This window comes from Furipterus horrens, unplaced genomic scaffold (assembly GCF_987537825.1).
Source record: "Furipterus horrens unplaced genomic scaffold, mFurHor1.1.pri manual_scaffold_2, whole genome shotgun sequence".
Taxonomy (NCBI): Eukaryota; Metazoa; Chordata; class Mammalia; order Chiroptera; family Furipteridae; genus Furipterus; species Furipterus horrens.
In genome coordinates, this window is record NW_028327172.1 from 48,862,020 (window position 1) to 48,883,743 (window position 21,724).

Here is a 21,724-nt window from a genome sequence, read left to right on the forward strand (position 1 = left end):
GTTAGAATTTCTAGAACATTGAAAAATTAAGGCTGAAAAGGATACCAACTGTTTATTAAGTCCAATTCCCTTACAGTTCCCAGCATAGATAGGGACTCTTGAGGCCCAGAGTATGGGGGTGACCAAGATGAGTTCCTCCCAGCCCAGGCTCTGCATCTGCCACACTGTCTTTGATCACTAACCACCTACTCTGCCCACGTCAGAATAGGGAAAATAAAGACTTACCAAAGTGTTAGAAGAATTATAATCCTCAGCTAATTTATCTGTAAAGGAAAAAAGACCAGGGACTCAGTCAGTAAACAGTAACAATCAATCTGTTTTTGAGAGCTAAGGAAGCTATCCAGTGAATCACCTGCCAGGCTCAGAAAATAACAGTATTACTGGTACTACGGTAGCATGCTAAGCACATTATATACATCACCTCCCTTAATCCTCACTACTGTTCTGAGTACTATTGTAATGTTTACTTTTATAGAATTGGAAACTGAGGTTCAGAGATGTTAAGTAATTTGCCCAGGGTACATGCAGGTTAAATAGGAGTCAAGATTTGAGTCCTGGTTGAACTCTAAGTACTATATTAGAACTATACCCACATCATAGACCTGAATAATCAAGGAATTTTCCTGCAATCTAAAAGAAAGGGAAATAATTCATGGCTGGTATTATCCTGAGCCATCCATGACAAATTATGACCAATCTGCAGTTTCAGCTTTTAGAAAAGATCCTCTATATTCATGTCTATTTCCCACAGGGAGAGAAAGACTAAGGCTTAGGAAAAGAGGCATTAATCATGTGAAGTCTAATTAAAGGTAGGATCTTTTTCTAATAATAGATTCAAGCTCCCTCAATGAGGTAATCACCATATTTCATTGATTCTGAGATGTACATTTTTTCACATTAACATCTCTGAAATAGAGATGTGTCCTACAATCAAAGGCATTTCATGTTTTAATTGGCAACCTTTTTTCTGTAGTGGTATATAAAATAATGATGCATCTTACAATCAGTGACATCTTAGACTTAATAAAATAGAAAACATACATTTAATGGAGGTTTTAGCAAGAAAATAAGTTTAAAGACCAAGTATTGTGTTTGGATTTATTCTTTAATTCCTAAAGAGCCAAGAAGAAAGTGACTTTGCTGGTTCATTACCAACAGAATTAAGGAGAAGAAATATTCTACCAAATGTAATATATTCCTCACCAAAAACCAAGCCCAGAGAATGTTAAAAATCCCAATTCCATTATATAAGAAAGTGCCAGGTACAGCCTCTTTGGTCCTATGACAAATAATGAACCCACAAGCTATGACACAATATTCTTAAAACAAACCCTGAATAGCCCCCTGTACTCTGGAGAAATCAATTCAGGATATACTTTAAACATAATTCATTTGTTCTTTTTGTCCAAAAGGCAAAGCAAAACACAATATGCTCTTAATGCACTACCCCAACCTTGTGAACTATTAGTGTTTTTGAAAACTGAATATTCTGATAATAAATATATCTCATCCATATAAGAAGCAAGTAAGTTTTGCTCCTTTTAACTGTAATGTATAATTTCTATATATCAAAATAGAATCCTGTACAGAATGACAGAGGAGAAACTACTTCCAATCCCTTCATTTTACAAATGAGGAAACTTAAGTTCAGAGAAAAGAAACTCATTCAAGATTACATAAGTCAGTAGCTACATAGTGCTAAACTCCAGAACTTGGAGTTGTCCATCTAGACTATTTTTTGTCTATTCCATTTGCTAGTAATTGGTACAGAAAACAAAGTGCTGAAAAAATAGAAAAACTGACAAAATTTGGCATGAAGGATCATGCTTGGGTTATAAACAGCAAATGGTTTAAAGGCCCAAGTTAAAACACACTTCTATCACATATCAGTTGAGTCACTCTGAGTAAGTCACATAGTTTTTCTGAGCCTAATTAATTTCTCTGAGTCTGTAAAATGGGGATAATAATCCTTGCACTACCAACCCCACAAGGCCATTATGAGTATCAAATGAGATCATTCATACACAAGCATATATAGAGTGAGGTAGTGTTATCATAATAAATAGCATGAGAAGAGGGGAAATAGAAAAAGGACAGATATGACATTAAAAACGAACTGTGTCAAACATAAAATTTTGCCTAGAGTTAGCCCTGGTCTTCAACTCCTAGAAAAGCAAAAATCCTACATGCATGCATGCATGTGCACACACAGGTGTGGAGACACACACACATATACTTGGTATTATTCACATATTCATATGCACACAGTTACCTGAATGTGTATATCTATTCATTCATGCATAATTAAGTGGACTTTAATTCCAAACATATGCAAACCCACAGAGCTATGCTTCCATATACATGTACAGCACTTGTACACATTGGACACACATGTATATGTGAGAACAGAAATTCTTCCAAAACCTTTGCTGCTGAGGCTTTCAAAGCCAGCTCTAATCTCATGTCTCCAAGCCAAACTCTCTAAAACACAAGCTCTAATTTTCTGACTAGAAAACTTGTCCTCTAGAACCCCTTAAACTCAATTCCTCCTTGGAATGCCCCAGTCCTTCAATGGGAGAAGTAAGGAAGACCCAGCGGGGCCAGACGTGAAGAAGGAAATACTGCTGGGAACACGCAATGACCCTCTCCTGGGCACCACCATGGCAGCATGAGCGAAGATGCAGCCTGTCATCCTCACCATCTGTGCCCTTTGATATAAGCCAGGTACTTGCTGGGGAAAGCATCCTTAAAATTAGCTAGTTCATCCTGGTATTCACCTTCCCCAACAATACTGCCCTTTGAAAAAGACAGCATGAACTCTGGAAAGAGCACTGAACTCAGAGATAAGAGACCAGCTCTTCTGCTAATTTAGCCACACTAGAAAGGCCTTTTTTTTGGTCTGCAAAACAAGGGAGAATTGGAAGTGATACATATTTAGGATATTTCTTGCTCTAACATTCTAAGATGCTATACAAAAGGTTGGTTTCCAGAACTGTGGGCCTTCTTATAACTTATGGAAAAAAAGAAAAACTTTCTCTGCTATAAAAGGAGGTTCTCCAAATGAAGTTACTGGAGGCAAGTAGTAAACTCAAAGGGTGTTGGTATAGGATTAGAGGACCTGGATTCTAATCTCAATTCTGCTATTAAAAACAACTCTGAAAAACATAGCCCCCTATATAGAGTACATCTAAAGAACATTTATTATTACTAACCTGTTTTACATTTGACTGATATAAATTAGTGCCTTCAGGAGGAAACTGGGCTTTCCTACTTAGAAGATACATATTAAATGTGTTATTAAATAACTTAATGATATTAAAGATAATGATGATAATGACAGTTACATCTCCATGGTGTTGTTCATAACCTATAAAGAACTTTCAAATCAATGAGCTCATTTATTCCTCACTACAACCACTAGAGATAGGAATTATTCCCATTTTGAAGCTCAAAGAAATGAAGTGAATGTTAGAACCTAGTGAGTGTCAGAATTTATATCTTCGAGCACAAAGTGTATGTTCTTTACATGTTGTTTTTTGATAATGTGCAGTTTCATAGTAAAGACTCAAGTCCGATGCAAAAACACATAATCTTGGCTCTCAAATTCCAAAATTCTGTCTTAGTGAAAGTACCATCTCCACTCTTTCCAATACTTTCCTCTCTCACCCTGTGCCAACAGACAGGCAGCTCTTTTCCGCCCGGAAGAAAATCCTTTATTTCTTAGACTACCCTTGACATAATCCTCATACCTGTAAAGCTCATGTACTTCTGGCTGTTGGAGGTCTTCTTTGAGTTATAGAATTCCAATACATCCAGAACAGCCTGCGGGTTTTTCTTCTGCTCCGACTTAGTGATATTTGATGTCTGAAGCAAGCGGGCCCACTGTTCTGGCATCCCCTGTAAGAGAGACATGTAAGGCTGTCAGAAAGACAGAGTGACAGGGAGCCCTGAAAGAAAATCAGAGCTCATTTGGATACCTGTGAGCAACCAAGGACAGATTTAGTCATTCATTTCTCTCTACACCCTCAGAGCCTCTTTGTAATACTTATCTCATTGTATTAAACATTTGAGATTTTACTCATTCACCAGGCTATTCCTCCTCTAGAGTAGGAACCATGTCTGATTTGTCTGTATCATCAGTGCCCAGCACAAAGCCTGCTACTAAGGGGCCACTTCACAGAGCTCTATTTAAGGAATAAAGAGTCAAAGGGTTTTTTTGGTACATTTTTTGGAGATGAGTAAAGTGTCCTCATGAATATAAGAAGATAGTAATGAGACTCTCAGGCAAAGACAGAGGCATCAGGAAGATTAGGAATGCCTGAATTTAACAATGCATAGCCAGAACTCTGAAAGACCAAAGGCCTTTCTGTGACCCAAGACTTACTGTAAACTCCCCTGTGACAGCATCAAAACCAACGTGAATTGTGTGCTCAAAATCTGAAGGAAGAGAAATCTCTGGCCGTTCCTTCTCCTTCTTTTTATTTGCTGCAAGAGAAACAGGGAGAAAGAAATAAAAAATAAAAAAATAAAAAAACAGAAACATTATTACATTTTTAGGCTTAGTTTTTCATTGAGCTCTTGGCTCCTGTAGAGGCCCAAACTGTATACTTCACACATGCATTTACAGAACCCAGTGCTGGACCTAAATCGGAGTAGATGTTCAATGCAAAATTAAAGACTTAACTTTTTGTTGAACTGAAGTAAGAGAGGCACAGAAAGAACACTCATCAGTTAATAGTTCTGGTTCTACCACTAATGAGCCCTTTGGTCCAGGGAAAGTCACTTCCTTTTACTGAACCCTGGTTTCCCATCTGTAAAAAGAGAAAGCTCAGGTAGATGGTCTCTAAGGACACTTCCAGCCCTACATTCTATGAGCTTCTATAATTGGTCTTTGATTACAGGCTTCTGTAAGGTTTTCTAAATTACAGAATTTTATATCTGGAAGTTACTTTAATAATATGAATCGCTAATAATTTTATTAGGTGCTTTAGAGGCAATGGTTCAAGTTCTTTATACATATTAATTGAGTTTGGCCTCACAGCAACCCTATCAGTTAGGTATTATCTCCCTTATTTTACAGACAAATTAACTGAAGCACAGAGATTACGTTACTTGTCCAGTTACTTGTAGTCATTCCTCTTCTATTTTTACCATTGATAGTTAGCTAATTATTAATAAGAAAGGCAGCAAAGGGAATCAGATATTGTTGAGCCTAATGGACTAGGGAGCATAAGCCTGTTTGCTTCACCAGGAAGTTACAGATTCACACTCCAGGGAAATCACAACATTGCCTCACCAAGAATTAACACCCCTCCCTTACCACCTCTGGTACCGAATTTTTGGGGAGAACAGGGGGAGGTAAGCACATGCACAAGAGAAGTCAAAATGGCAGCCATAGCAGCCTGTCAATCTAGCCCGGGGAAAGATGGATTAGTAAGGGGGTGAACCCATCAGAATCCTATGAAAGCTTGGGAAGTTGACTAGTTATTTTGAAAAAGCTCCTGAACCTTCCCAGGTCCCAAAGAATATAATCCCAGGGAACAAAGAAGAGCTCTCTTGATGACCCATGCTCAACCCTTGCACTCACACGTTCTTTCTCCATAACCACATGGCCTTAGCAGCTGTAGACCCGGCAGCTGCTTGGAGCCTGAGTACAGCAGTACAGCCAGGAACAGTGCTAAGCTACCTGGATGGGGACTGAGACTGCTTAGCAGCTACCTACAAGCTCTGAAGGACTGAACTTCAACATGAAACAGGAACTTTGGACAATGGCATTTGTTCTGGTCTTGCTGAAGACATGGTTGGACTTTTTCCATGGCAGGACAGATGGAGATGAGACAAAGGGGGCCTTCCACCCAAATAAACCTTGTCGTACCACAATCTCCCATGCGTGGGTTGGTGAAATGCTTTTCTCTTGATTCCATGAAAGAGCCCCACTTTCACTGGAAGCATCATCAAGTGGCATAAAAAGTAGATGTTCACTAAGGTCCTTCTGACCTGGCGGAAAGTTATAGGGTTGAATTGTGTCCCCACAAAAATCGCATGTCCTAACTCCTAGTACCTCAGAATGTGACTTTATTTGGAAATAAGAGTCATTGCAGATGTATTAGTTTTGTATTTGTATCATGCTCTAGTATTTACAAGGCATTTTCACATATATTACAGTTCACTAGAACCTCAAAACAACTGTGTGACAAGCAGGACAGTGATTATGGTGCCCACCTGACAGAAGAAACAGAGATTCCAAGAAGTTAAATAACATGCCCAAGGTCACAGAGCAAGATGAAAGCAGATCTGGGACTAGAACTAAGGTTTTCAGACTCCCAGCTCTAAGGCCTTTCTGTTTTGTCACTCTGCCTCTCATGCACTGCTGCTGCTTATGATTCTGTTATCTCTCCTCTCTCTCCCAATTCATTCCAGTCCCCAAGCTATTAATGATTTTATCTTCTACAGAGTGATCAAATTTATCCACTTTTTTTTGGACCTGGAGAGTATTATGCTAAGTGAAAGCCAGTAACAGAAAGATAAATACCATATAATTTTACTTATATGTGGACTCTAATAAAACAAACAAACAAAAATAGAAACAGACTCAGATACAAATATCAATCTGACAGCTGACAGGAGGAGGGTGTTTGGGGGCTGGGTGAGAAAGGTGAAGGGATTAAGCAAATAATAATAATAACACATAGATACAAATAACAGTATGCAGTATGGTGATTCCCAGAGGGAAAGGGGAGTGGAGGGAGATAGAATAGGGTAAAGAAGTGATAACTGGTGATGGAAGGAGTGTTGACTTTGAGAGGTGAACACACAATACAATATATAGATGACGTATTATAAACTTGTACACTTGAAACCTACATCATTTTATTAACCAATGTCACCCCAATAATTCAATAAAAACTAAAAAGATAAAAGTTTGAGAATCAAGAGAATGAGAAGACAAACCACAGACATGGAAAAAATATTTGCAAAAGATATATTTAATAAAGAACTACCATCCAGAATATACAAAGAACTCTTAAAACTCAACAATAAGAAAACAAGTTGATAAAGAAAATTGCCCTGGCTGGTGTGGCTCAGTGGACTGAGTGCCGGCCATGCAAACCAAAAGGTCGCTGGTTCAATTCCTGGTCAGGGTACATGCCTGGTTTGTGGGCCAGGACCCTGGTTGGGGGCATGCAAGAGGCAACAGGTTGTTTTTCTCACACAGTGATGTTTCCCTCCCTTTTCCTTCCCTTCCCCTCTTTCTAAAAATAAATAAATAAAATCCCTTAAAAAAATGAGCAAAAGACAAGAATATACACATTGCTGAAGGAGATATACAGATGGAAAAGATGCTTAACATCATGTCTTAGGGAACTGCAAATTAAAACAGCAATGAAATACCACTCCACAGCTGTTAGAATGGTCAAAATCCAAAACTGACATGCCATATGCTGACAAAGATGTAGGGGAACAAAAACCTGCATTCATTGCTGGTGGGAATGCAAAACGGTAGTCACTTTGGAAGACAGATTGACAGTTTCTTACAAAATCAAATATACTCTTTCCGTACAATCAAGCAATTGCACTCCTTGGTATGGTATTTGCCCAAATGAGCTGAAAACTTATGTTCAGACAAAAAGTTGCACAAGGATGTTTCAGCTTTATTCATAATTGCCAAAACTTGGAAACAACCAGGGTGTACTTCTGTGGGTAAATGGATAAATAAACTGTGGTACACCCAGAAAATGAAAATGTTATTCAGAACTAAAGAGAAATCATCTATCAAGCCACAATGAGAGGAGCCTAAAATGCACATTATTAGGTGAAAGAAATCAATCTGAAATGACCATAGGTTTTAGCTATTTATGCTGCTTTGAGAGAAGGAGAGCTAGGGGTTTACTAGGGCTGAAATTAAGCCATCATTTATGACATAAATCTATCTATTTTACTCATAGCTAAACAGAATGCATGGGATATGTTGCAGGGCTTTGGAATTGCTTTCTGTTCCTACATTTCTTTTGATCTAGTCACTTAGAAGTCTGTTAAGAACAATTATTTTTATGTTTTAGTTATATTTGTTTTATGTTAATATATCGTTATATTTTTATATATTATTTCTATTATGTTAATACACTATATAAGATACCATCACAGGCATGGAATGTCAAATACAAAAGGAATTTTGGTAATGAAGTCACACAGAGAGAGTGGCTCAGAGGATGAGTAGTTTCTCGAAAAGAATTCGAGGGCAATGAAAGCATTGAACCCATAAATGCACAAGTTAATGCTGAAAGTGGCTCTGCTTCCACAGGTCACACTTTGCTCTGCAACCTTTGCAGATACCTCCCATATTCCCACCTCCAAGGTCTTGCTCACTCTTTCTGCTATTCCTGTCATTCTCCCTTTTAAAACATTCAACCATCTTTTAAAAACTGGTTCAAGTCCCATTTCTTCCAAAATGGATTTCATGACCTTTACTCCCTCTGTGAATTCCCAAGATACTGAGTCAGCATTTAGTCATTTCCCATCGTGTATGACTCCTTGCGGTTTTTAAGACTTACCTCCTAACCAAAGATGTAAGGTTCTTCAGGACAAAATCATGGCCCAAATAATAATAGTAGCCACGTTATTGCTGTTAACTATTTTAAGCTTACTATTATTGTGTTATTACTCTATTATGAACTATTTTTATTATTGTTGTTGTTATTAGTTTGAGGATCAACTAAGGTAAAGAAAATGTATGTGCTTTGTAAGCTAAAGTTATCTTTGTAAGCTGAGTTATCTTTAACATTAGAGTATCAGAGACATTTCTACTGCAACCTCATGAGATACCTCATCAGAACTGCCCAACTAAATTGCCCCTGGATTCCTGACCCCCAAAAACTGTGAGATAATAAATGTTCATTGTTTTAAGATGCTAAAAAGAAAATGAAAAGGAAAAAAAGAAAGGAATCATCCTGATTTCCTGTAACTAGAGATCACAGGCTTAAGGACTTTAAGTGGAAAAACAAGTTTACAACCTTGTACATCCTGACTTTAACTGTATCTTTGACCTAGTCCATTGGGCTTTCTGATAAGTTGGGATGAGGCTGACACTACAAAATCCCATGTAGCTGTACAGCCATCCAAGTTTCAGCACAAGTCATTGGCCTATTTTTTTTAAGATTTATTTTTAAGAAGCACCTCTCATTGGTCCAGCTGAACTAATCTGAGCTCCACACAGTAAAACACTTCAAACTTGGAGAGATAAATACTGACGTAGTCCAGTTTTAAAATTAACTTTGTTAAATGCTTCCCAAGCTCAGAGAATTCCACTTTGGTTGTGAAAATGCAGCCAAAAAAAGATTCCAAACGAAATGCTGCAGGACTTCCTAGAATAAACCAAAGGCCCCAGATCCTAACCACAGGAACCAGGCTTTCCCACATGGAATTCTGCAGCTCAGCACCACCGATTACAGGCCCTCCATGTCAGATTCTTCCAATCACTTAGGCGTTCCCACAGGCACACACTGAAAACATGCTGGCGGGCAGCATTGGGTAATGCCCACAGACCTTCTCCCCCTTGCAACTCAATCTCAGTCACCGCCACAGCCCACAGGGAACTCTACTCCCAGATCTCCTTAGAATCCTAAAACTATCCTGCTGGAAATTCTGGATCCAAAAGTCTGGGTGAAACACAGGCATTTGTATTAAAAAACAAAAACAAAACATGAGTGAGTCATATGTGTAATCTGGGTGGAGAACAACTAACAGAGATAGTATGCTAGGATGTAACAAATACTTTAGGCAGACATAGGTCCACACTCATCCCTGCCACTTTCCAGCTGTGAGACCTTGAACAATTTACTTTTTTCTAATACCCAGCCTCCCCAACTTAATATAAGCTGTTGTAGGTATCACATAAAACAAGAAATGAGGTTTTTAGTAAAAAACAAACAAAAACCCTTCATATTTGCACAGTGTTTCACAGTGTAGAGACTGCTTTTATACCTACTTACTACATCATATGACAAAAGCCTACTAATGACATGGGGTGGATGGAAATTATGACTATTACCATGTTACAGATAAGGATCCTGTGATTAAAATAAATAGGTAAGAGGGAAAAAATAACATACTTAGTAAATGTCAGAGACAGTGTTGGCGGTGACAACAGCACCAGGTGTTAGACTAGCGAAGTTAAGACCAGACCTCAGTTCAGCAACCTCAGTACTTAAGTTCTGGATAAGAAAGAATTCAGAGCCAAGACTCAAACTATAAGAGAAAGTTTATTTAGAAAGTTATAGAGGCAGGAGCAAGCAGTAGAAGAAATGGGCTCAGGAAACAAGTTACAGAGGCAAAAGAAGGGCCCTTGAAACTTAGTAGAGAGAAAGGCAAAGGTAATGTGCCCGGGCGGGGGGAGAGGAGGGGAGAAGGGGAAGGGAGCAGGGAGAGTGCACTGGGTCTTCCAGTCCTACGAGCTTTTAAGGGTGGAGATTTTAGGGGCAGTCCCAGGGGAAGATCTCTATCTCAACAGAATATTCATCAGCTTTCCAGGTGTGTCCTTTCAGGGTGCTGGTCTCCACTAATTGGTCAGCTCCAGGGCAAGGGGGTCATTAGTCAATGCAGCTGGTCCTGATGTCAGCCATGGCATCACTTGTCTGGTTTTGGTGCATTTCTGGGCCTGAAGCTGAAACACAACTGAGGCCTAGATGTATTTGATGCAGGTTAGAACCTCATTGTCTTGGGGGCTTAATGCTCAAGGGCTATTCCCTGGCCCCCTTGTTTGTTCCCCCTCTAAGGGGGGGCAGTCTAACCTGCATGACTAGCTACATGCCAGGGGAGGAAAGGTCAGGGGAGGGTCTGAACCACATGACCAGAGATGTGGACGGTCAGGGGATTTAAAACACATGACCAGTGATATGCTACAGAAAGGTTACCCTAGGGGCGAGATCCTTGTTTTCCCAGTTTTGCCCACTGCTAGGGACCCACGCCTCCATCCCTACCCTGTGACCTTCTGTACCTGGCCCATTGTTCTTGTTCTGCTCCTGTCTAACTGCCTACAACAGTAGGACTCAATCTAGGTTATGTAAGTCCAGTTCTAGGTCATTTCTTTATGCAGCTGGTATAAAATCTCAAATACTTTATAAAGGGCATAAATAACACTTCAATGACTGCAAAAGCTGCTCCGTATCCTGCTAGGACTAAGTTAAACACAAAGCAGCAGGTCAACAAGTGCTGACTGGTTGAATGGCAATATCAACATGCAGAAAATCAAGCTGAATAAAAGCTCCAAACAAAAAAGAAAAAACCTCACTTTTCAAAAAAATTTCATTTTGATGTACACAAGAATCATAGCCATCTAGGATTTTAAACCTATGTGCTCAGGGCATATATGGAAAAACCTATAACTAGGTCATGAAAGAAAGGTTACCAGAACATTACACTAGCACTTGTAACTCTATGCTTTCTACCTCTGTGGTCTGAATTTAGAGACACAGCTTTAATCTTGAGGTAAGAGATTTGTTTTCAGACCAGATTTGGCCTAAGGTTTCTCAACAAGAATTTCGAGGAGAATCTCGGGGGCTACAGCTTTATCAGATTCAAGTACTAGACAATGGCCTAGCTCAGGGGTCTCCAACTCCCAGGCCACATAGTCAGTAGTAGCCTGTTAGTAACAACCACACAGCAGGAGGTGAGCAGCAGGCAAGGGGGCAGAGCTTAATCTGTACTTACAACCGCTCCCCATTGCTCGCATCACGGCCTGAGCTCCACCTCCTGTCACATCAACAGCGGCATTAGATTTTCATAGGAGTGTGAACCCTACTGTGAACTGCGCATGTGAGGGATCTAGGCTGCATGCTCCTTAAGAGAATCTAATGCCTGATGATCTGAGGTGGAGCTAAGGCAGTGATGCTGGCACTGGGGAGTGGCTGCAAATAAATGATCACCCCTAGAACAAGCTCAGGGCTCCCACTGAGTATGCATTGTGGTGAGTTGTGTAATTAATTCATTATATATTATAATGTAACAATAATAGAAATAAAGTACACAATAAACATAATGTGCTTGAATCATCCTGAAACCCTCCCCACCCGCCCCACTCCCTGTCTGTGGAATAACTGTGTTCCACAAAACCGGTCCCCGATGCCAAAAAGGTTGGGAATTGCTGGCCTAGATTCTTTCACCCACACACACAACCTGATCCAACTTCATCTTTGTAATATCTCATTTATCAAATTACAGGACTTCAAAGGTATAAAAGACTATATTTGTTCACTGGACTGATTCTAAATTTTTCGATGAAGACACTGAAGCCTACAGAAAAGTAATTGACCCAAATCAGGCAGCCAATTTATAGGAGAACCAAGACTACACCCAACAATCCAGACCCCCACCTCCCTATTTAGTACATAAGATCATCCCTTCAGTTCCCAATGATGTCTGAAGGTTATGCTTTCATCTGCTGTTCCAGGAAGCAATCCTCCTTTTTATTAAAGAATTTTATTGAGACAGAATTCATATACCATACAATTCACCTATATAGTGTACAATTCAGCGGCTTTTAGTACATTCACAGAGCCTGGAAAACATCCCCGCAATCAATTTTAGAACATTTTCATTACCCCCAAAAGAAAACCCATACCACTTAACCAAAACTCCCTCATCCCATCTGCTTCCCCCACAGCCCTAGGCAACCATTCATCTACTTTTTGTCTATAGATTTGCCCATTCTAAACATTTCATATAAAAGGAATCAGAAAATATGTGGTCTCTAGTGATTGCTTTCCTTCACTAACACTGTTGTCAAGGTTCTCTCATGTCATAGCATGGATCAGGACTTCACTTCTTTTTGTTACCAAATAATATTTCTCTGTATAGATATACTACATTTTATTTACCCATCATCAGTTGATGAATCTTTAGGTATGTTTATACTTTTTGGCTATTATTAATAATGCTACTATAAACATTCATGTACAAGTTTTTGTGTGGGCATGTTTTCATTTCTGTGTTATAGGATAACTCTATGTTTAAACTTTTGAGGAACTGCCAGACTTTTCCACAGCTGGCTGCAGCATTTTACATTCCCACCAGTAGTGTATGAGGGTTCCAATTTCTCCACATCCTTGCCAGCACTTGTTATTATCTTTTTATTCTTGCCATCCTAGTGGGTATGAAGTAGTCTCTCACCATGGTTCTGATTTGCATTTCCTTAGTGGTAATGTTTATGAGCATCTTTTCATGGGCTTAACAGCCATTTGTAATATTTTCTTTGGAGAGATGTCTATGTAGATCCTTTGCCCATATTTAAATTAAGTTGTCTTTTTATTGTTTAGTTGTAATAGCTCCTGATATATTTTTGATACAAGTCCTTTATCAGATACATAATTTGGGAAAATTTTCCCCCATTGCATGGGTTATCTTTTTACTTTCTTTGAAGCACAAGTTTTTAACTGATGATGCCTATTGGGAAGGAATTTTATCTTCCTAGTTTGTCAGCAAGAACAAATCCAACCTTTCAATTTTTAATTTTAAAAGTTCTTTTCATGACATGTAGAAACTTTGACAGAAAGCATACTTATTTTATAGAGATCTGATAACAATTATGATTGATAAAAGCACAGTATTAAAAATAAGCACACACCTAAATTGAGGGATAAACAAAGTGACTATATTTGTGGGGGAAGGTTCCAGGGCAGTGTAACACCACGTACATCACAGCCCACATACCTAGGAAGTTGGCAGCTACTACTATATGAATGAACTAGCCAGAAAATGCAACATAAGCAACTTACCCATCTCCCTTCTATCTAGACCTGAGAAGAGCTCACAGTGAAGGTACAGTAAGGGAAAGAGTAAACCCACAAAGATACAAGCCCAATGTACTCACTAAAAGTCCTCAACAGTTCTCATTTCAGTTATTCACCAAACATTTCCTATTTGTAAGATCACTGCTTAATGGACATCTCTATGTCAAGACATTTTCAAATGCAAAGTGTCTGAAATTATCTTTTCACCTCAAATGCAAAGTGCTTAAAGTCATCATCTTCCTGCTCTCCAACCACCACCCCTCCTGACCTGCTCCTCTTCCTGTGTTCTCTATTTGGTTAATGATGCCATCATTTACCATCTTCCCTGATCTGTAGTTTTCCAGTTATACTTTTCTCAATGTAAGATATTTTCTGCAATTCATCACTGTGGTTGTTATATTTGGCCTACTGTTTCAGAATCCCAGTTCTGATTTTGTCTGTAATCTATTAGCCATGCATCCCACCTTCAACAAACAAGAGAAAAGAAACTAGTGTTTACCTCCTGTGTAAGAAGGTAATGTATTAGGAACTTCACATGTAACCTTCACATAACAACCGTGTAAGATATTATCCCAATTTTAGAGATAGGAAAAGCCCAATCTTTCCTAGATATAAGAAAACTAAAAGTCAAAGGCGTTAACTGACATACCTAAAGTCAGAGATCTGGTAAGTGATGTGATGAATCCAGGATTTGAACCAGGTCCACCTAAACCAGAAGCTCATGATAACTATTTACAGACAAGAAAACCAATTTCTTCAGCAGGCCAGTATGACTGAGAATTTAACTTCATAGCAACAGACACTTAAGTAAATATTTGGGGGGGTGGGTATCAAACAGAAGTCGTCAATCCATATGGACACCCAAACCTCTATTTCACTGTCTTGTCCATAGAATTTCAGCGACTTTATCATATACACTGTTAAAATCCTGATTATTCTTCTAGAAGTTTTATCAATAAGAGGATTAGCCCACCTCGTATGACTTTTCCTTAGTGAACTCATGCTGAGTCCTGCTTCCTTTCCTCCGCTATTACTTGCCCTTGTTACTGAAATTTAATTCCCAAATCTGGAAGTGAGCTCAGGACACATGAATAAAGAAAAAGCAATCAAGAATCTGGAAAAAAGTCATCCCAAATAAAACTACTTTGGAAAAAAAAAATCCAAATGAAGACATGTCAATATTTATTACATTCTGAGAATTCATAAACAGTTCAAGAACTTAAAAAGTAAATAAACATACATAGATTGTCCAAGTCAGGCAAATGCATGATTATTTTGTTAGAATTTTGCTCAAAATAATTAACAGAGTTTAAAAATAGGTCTATTTTTTATGTGACTTCAGCCACTTTAGGAAAGAAACAAAGGAAATATTTAATAGGGGAGAAAAGGTATTAAAGAAAAATTAAGTTAAGGAAATAACATATACTTTATCCAGGTTAACAAAAAGAAAAGCAAGTATACAAATGATGAGAAAGAAATGAAATACTATACTTTTATCGCCAGGTAAGATGGATCGGTAAAATCGGTCCTTCTTTTTCTTCTCCTCTGGATTTGGAGGCAGAGGTTTGGAACCATGGTTTAGGGTTCCAGCATCTTTGCTACCAGCTCCAATCATAGTGCTGGTGTTTCTCATTGGAGGGGCTGGGGGTTTATCTTGAACATCTAGGCCGTTATTTGACATTGTCACCACCAGCAGCAGCTACTGGAATCAGAAAAAAAGAACATAACACTTTTATTATTTTTGAACAAAAGGAAATACATGTCAAAAAGTTTAAAAGAATCCACATTATACAATCCTCCCTGCAGGGCCCAGTTCAAGCCCTCCTACTGCATACCAGACTACCACTATCATATTCAGTCAACAACACTCAAAGATATAATGCCTACTTTGTGCCAAGCGCTGCTGAAAATTCACAAGGTTCTTGCTTTTCTCTGCATTCCCCTATCTAAGGCATTAGACAGCACAGAAAGCCATGATGATGTAGTTTTAAAACACAGAAATTTGGCCCACCTAAACTACGTATGAATCCCAGTGTCACTTACTAGCTTTAGAAAAATTCCTTAACCACTGGGTGTCATTTATTCATTCATATGAAGATTAAATAAAACTGCTAACAGCATTTCACATAGTGAATTCTCTGCCTCGCTTTAATTTTGTAACCTAAGAAAAATTACGTTCCCTCTCTGGAATGGATTGTATCACTCACTATATCAAGGGTCTGTAAAGCTGCAGGTTTTGTAAATAGTTTTATTGAAACATAGCAATATCCACTCCTTCACAAATTGTCTATGGCTTCTTTCAGATTGCAGTGGCAGAGCTGAGTGTTTGCAACAGCTACTGTATGCCCACAAACCTAAAATATTTGCTATCTGATTCTTTACAAGAAAAGTTTGCTGACACCTGGCTTATATTACCTCTGCACTATCTCTTTCCTCTAAAATTTAACCTTGTTCTAAATATATGATGGTCAATTGCAATAGTCATCCTATTCTATACGATGCTGTATTTATTAGTGATCTCCAATGCTTCTGGAAAACAGAAGGAATGAAATCTAATAAAAAGGAATAAAATCCCTATCACATGGTAGGAGTCGTTTTAATGAAGATAGATCTTATTACCTCAAATAATTGTCAATGCATAGACATGTTTCCAGAATTAATCAAGTTTCTCATTATTCTTCCATGCTACAGTGGAAATTACGTCTTTAACCATGACTACTTATAATATAAGTCTGTTGGAATCAAACACAACAGTGTTTTAGACACTTAAGTCTCTAATTAAAAAAACAAAAACAAAAAAATACATAATAATCACCCAGAGCTTTTTAGAAAATATAGGTGCCAGGGTTTGATCTCCATAAATTTTGATTTAGTATGGCTGGCCTAAGGACAAATACCTTTAATTACAGAAAATCAGTGATCTTAATGTCAGCCAGATTTGAATAGCACTACTTTAGATATCAATTACTTAAATGCTATAAACAAAATCTATAGGAGTCTTTTTAACATTTCCTAATACATGCAGAATTAAATGATCTCCTGCATTCATTCCCGCCCACAATCCTTTCTCCACGTGCCCTTTGGAAATGTTCCCACCTCTAAGAAGTTAGATGTTTCTCCAGACCCAAGGCAAAGAATATATTTCCAAGTTATTATATTTACTTTTACTATGTTATAATTGTCTTTGCCAGGACCCAGAGTGTTTCCCAAAGGTTGGGCTTGATTTTGTCACCTTTATGATCCAAAAGTGCCTAGAGTACATTATCTGACCCACAATAAATTCAATAAATATTTTAATTAACCAAAAGTTTGCACAGGGATATATATTTTGCCACTGAGGAGTTTAGTACAAATGACATTTTAAGGTTCTTTCCAATTTAACATTGATCCACCTTAGCTTATAAACTAAGCCACCACACGTGGACACAACTCCTCAGAAATCTCTGTTCTCCTAAATTTGCCAAGTAGTCTCTTACCCTCCTCCTGACCCCTCAGCACTTCTGAGTCAATGATTTCTTCTACCTCTAAATAATAAAAATCTTACTCATCTTTCAAGGTCAAATTCAAACTTCATCTCTTTGTATAATTCATCCTGACCTTCCTCTGGCAAACCAACTGCTCCTTAATTGTCTTTTCGAACAAAAGAAATCAAGTAGGCAAGGACAATCTTGTTAATCTAAATTGACTCTCTGAGTGGTGTGCTTTTTACCCATTTCTTTCAGTTTCACCTTGTAGATCTGCTTTTGCTGTCCCTACTAGCCCCAACTCAAGTTCCTCAGCTCCCTTGAAGAGAACTACTGGCTCAGGTCTCCAGTATACTTTCCAGCTCAGAACTGCCAGTTCCAAAATTATACTCCCTGCAGCCACCTGATATCCTAAGCAGGCCTTTCTTTGCCTCTTCAGCCAACAACTTCATTGAATCTAACTCTCTTTCAGGACCACAGCCCCCAAAAGGCTTCCTCAACCTCTCTGATAGCAATTTTCTTCATTTCTCAGTTCTTTCACTATGCTTGGAGAATTCTTGGTAATAGATCTTCATTTTCAAAAAGATTCCAAGTTACTTAAAACATAAAATCTCCCATTGGAATACAATGTTTGAATTCTCTGTACCATATTCCAGCCTATTCTTGAAAACCTGCAGAGACAGGAATTCTGCGGTCTGAAAAGTCAGCCTATTCTATCTTTGGTCTCCTCATTTAGACAGTTCTCACTTATATTAAGTTATATCTATCTCACACTCACTGCATTCTAATTACTTGTTTACACATTCGCCTCCTGTTATCCCCTCCCTTGCCAGACTTAGACTGTGAGCTCCTCAAAAACAAAGTTCAGTTTTATTTATTTCTCAATCCTCCACACCAGGTCTGGTAAAGAACAGGTAATCAATAAAGATTTGTTGAACAAATGAAAGAACAAGTGAGCAAATAAATAAACAAAAACCACTTCCACCACTTAGTCTTAAATCCTATCTCTCAGGGCTATTGTGAAAAGACGATTCCCCTTATCTAGACAGAACTTTAGATACTTGAAATCATCTTTCAACACCCCCAAAATGGAAGGGACTAAGATGTACAAATTGCCCATCATAAAAACAGGTATGGGGACGTAAAGCACAGCATAGGGAATATAGTCAATAATGTCATAATAACTATATAGTGTCAGATGGATACTAAACTTATGAGGCTGATTACTTAGCAAGTTATACAAGTGTGATCACTATGTTGTATACCTGAAACTAATATAATATTATATGTCAATTGTAATTGAAAATTAAATTTAAAAAAATAAAGTGAAAGAAAAAAAGGACCTCCTTCCAATCAATTTTCTCAATGCAAAATATTGCCGGTACCTTCCACTATACTCGCAGAACACATTTTGTACCTTCTTAATCCTTCCCTCTGAACTTGCTCGGGCATAATGTTCTTATAGTACATTTCCAGTTTCCTTGTAGCCCTCCAACCAGTCCTTTCCTCTGGTTTCCCCAGAAATTTCATTCCCTTCACATGTCATAGATCACATCACTGTTCATTTTGTCCACTTATACTCAGCACAATACTTAGCATATTTTTAAATTTACACTATTTTAAAGTTTGTTTACAAAGAAAAAGAAGTCCAAAACATGAATCTTGAGAGGGGAAAGAAGAAACACACTCAATTCTTGAATAAGAAGACCAAACGTATCTTAAGTCATCTAATAGTATCTACGGGCCAAGATTTGGGAAAATGACAAGCCAATGCCTTCTGACACGCTGCAGTATAAAGCCAGGCCTGAGGCCAACATTTAGAATGACCCTTCAAATGGTATATCTCTATCTATCCTAGACAACAAACTAATATGACAGACAGGGAGAAAGACAGACTGATCAGGTTTTACCAATGCCCCAGAGGCTCAGGGAGCCTAATAATTTATAAGCAACTAATGATACTGAAGTATTAATTATGAATCAACTGAGTGGCTCTATAATAAAGGCAGGATAACGGTGAGGTTTCAAAAGGGCCACTGGTAGGGCAATACAGCAAAAAGATGACTGGAGTTAAAATCAGGAGACCTGAGTTGAATTCCTGGCTTTGCTTTTTACAAGCTATAAAGTCCCTTCACCTATGAGCTACAATTTGTTGTTTCCCACTATGCAGTCTCTAGACAGATACTGGTCAAGAGGGAACCAACAATGAGAAGAATTCATGCCTCTTTTGCTGTAAAAAGCATAAAGGTACAGTGCTAAAGTAGAAAAAAGGGAAAGAAAATACTTTATAAGTAGCCACTATGTGTAAGGTACTTTATATACTGAATTAAACTAGACAGGGATTCAGGGAAGGAGTGTGCTCACCAACAACTACTTCTTTCCACTTTATCACATCTGGATTCCACAGCAACTAATAAAAAACAGAGCCAAGACAGTCAAAGACTTTAAGATACACATAACATCAAAGCCAGAAGCAACCTAAGAGGTCATCTAATCTGACTCCCTCATATAACAGGAAGAAGTACTGAGGTAAAAAAAAAAAAACAAGAAAATTAGAATCTAAGATCACAGAGAAATTTAAAGGCGAGGATTAGAACCCATATCTCCAGATTCTCTGCCAAAATATTTTCCAACTATATTTGAGGTAATTCTAGCCCCTTTGTACCTCTTCTGACCTAAATGCTGCTACTTCTGATTTACATATAACTGTCAAATCTAGGCAATAGCAAATATAGAAATATATATAAACATGCTTGGGCTGCACTTGATTGATAATTACTAAATTTCTGCCATGAGCTGAGCACCAGAGAAGATATACAAATTCTTGTTCCTCAAATCAGCCATATAAAAGTTATATACACCTTTTGCTATAGTTACATGATTTCACTCAAGTACAATTCAAATCAATAAATTTTTACTAAGTACTTACATGTAGGGTGCTATGCTAGAAACCAGGGATCTGTTGATAAATAAATGAATAAGATATGATCCCAACTCTAGAGTTCTCACAGTCCAGCAAGCAGCATAGACAGCACCTAGAAAACCACAATGCCAGGCCATTTGTAAATAGTGCTATAGAACAGTACAAGCAATAAAATGTCAGAAGACACAGAAAGGAAAAACTATACTGAATTAAGGTGACCAATGAAGCTTCATAAGAAGAGGTGGTATTAAGAGCAGGGGCTTAAAGAATAAATAGGTCAGACTAGTGGTCTTTGACTCTTGATCACAAGAATCCCCTATTAGCTTTTTAAAACACCAGCTGGAGTGCTTGGGGAAAGTAGACTAATATCTGCAATTTACTTTGAAATGCATTTAAAAAAAATAAGATTGATTAATGGATGAACACAGGGATGTGATATAATATACATGTCAACATATAATATATAATGGATATAAGAAAGTATATGAAAATCTTTATGATAGAAGAACCCAGGTGGTGGTTATACTGGTATTCACTATAAAATTCTTTCAACTTTGCTATATGTCTGAAAATTTTCCTAATAAAAAGTTTGACTTGAGCTCTGATTTAATTATCTGGGATAGGCCTGGGCATTGATCAGTGCCTGGACCAAGGAAAACAGACAATAAATAAATAATTATTTTGATGGACAGCAATGGTGGCAAGTGCATCCGACCACAGGAACGACATAAGTGTGAGAGCACAGCGCAGCAGAATGCAACATGAAGATGAAAAAGTAGGACGCAGGATCACAGCGGGTGTTTTATCTCCTAGTCCAAAAAAAAAAAAAAAAAAAATGGCTCCTTCTCGTCAGTTCTGGATCTGTGCAACGAGTCGTCGTCGTCGTCGTCGGCAGCCGTCCGTCTCGAGAGACGATGGTGCAGCTTCTTATGTGAAGCTACAGAGCCTAGGCAGGGTGATATGGAGGGTCTGCTGTTGCCCATGCAGCAGACCCCCCCTCTCTTCGCAGCTGAAGGGTCCAACGAGGGCCTCATGTTAAAAATAAAAGATGACATTGTTGATTTTTCAAAAGGCTGTAGAGAGATGACAATGGAAAAGGAGGTGCTGCCTGAAGGAAGGGACCAGCTGCTGTTACCCATCTGCAGTGAATACTCTGCGATGCCTAGAGCTCACACAATGAGATCTGAGGAGTTCGGGAGAGTCCTCTAAACTAAGAGACTTGATAAAATTCTAAAAAACAGTTTCCTCAGAGAATCTTCTCGAAAAACTATCTTTACAAATAGGATTTCAACCATCATTTGGAACTGATATTTGAGCAATCACTAACATTGGATCACATGTTGAAGTTTACAGAAAACTTGGAAATCTATTCCACTGGTATCAACTTTCTCATTCATTCATGCAAATGTTTATTTATCACCACCTACTGTTTGCTAGGCTGTGCTGGGTACTGAGGATAAAACAGTGAGCAAGGCAGAAGAAACAAAATAACAGACATGTTGCCAGTCACCCAGGGTCACATAGCTTGTCGCAGCAGAGGCAGGGACCTGAAA

The 21,724-nt window shown here is 38.3% G+C and overlaps 1 protein-coding gene across 6 annotated transcripts in view; it reads right to left on the reverse strand.

Moving 5' to 3' along the window:
* PAK1 (p21 (RAC1) activated kinase 1) overlaps positions 1–21,724 on the reverse strand; it is a 144,027-nt gene that overhangs the window by 42,903 nt on the left and 79,400 nt on the right. For 4 of the 6 annotated variants that reach the window (XM_090265691.1, XM_090265692.1, XM_090265698.1 and 1 more), the window contains 4 exons: positions 15,276–15,486; positions 4,385–4,485; positions 3,750–3,897; positions 226–263 (listed from right to left, as the gene is read on the reverse strand). In XM_090265691.1, the coding sequence (XP_090121817.1) occupies positions 226–263; positions 3,750–3,897; positions 4,385–4,485; positions 15,276–15,465 (477 nt within the window). In that variant the 5' untranslated portion in view covers positions 15,466–15,486. The remainder of the gene's footprint in view (positions 1–225; positions 264–3,749; positions 3,898–4,384; positions 4,486–15,275; positions 15,487–21,724) is intronic. The other 2 variants (XM_090265704.1, XM_090265695.1) reach the window with 1 other exon arrangement.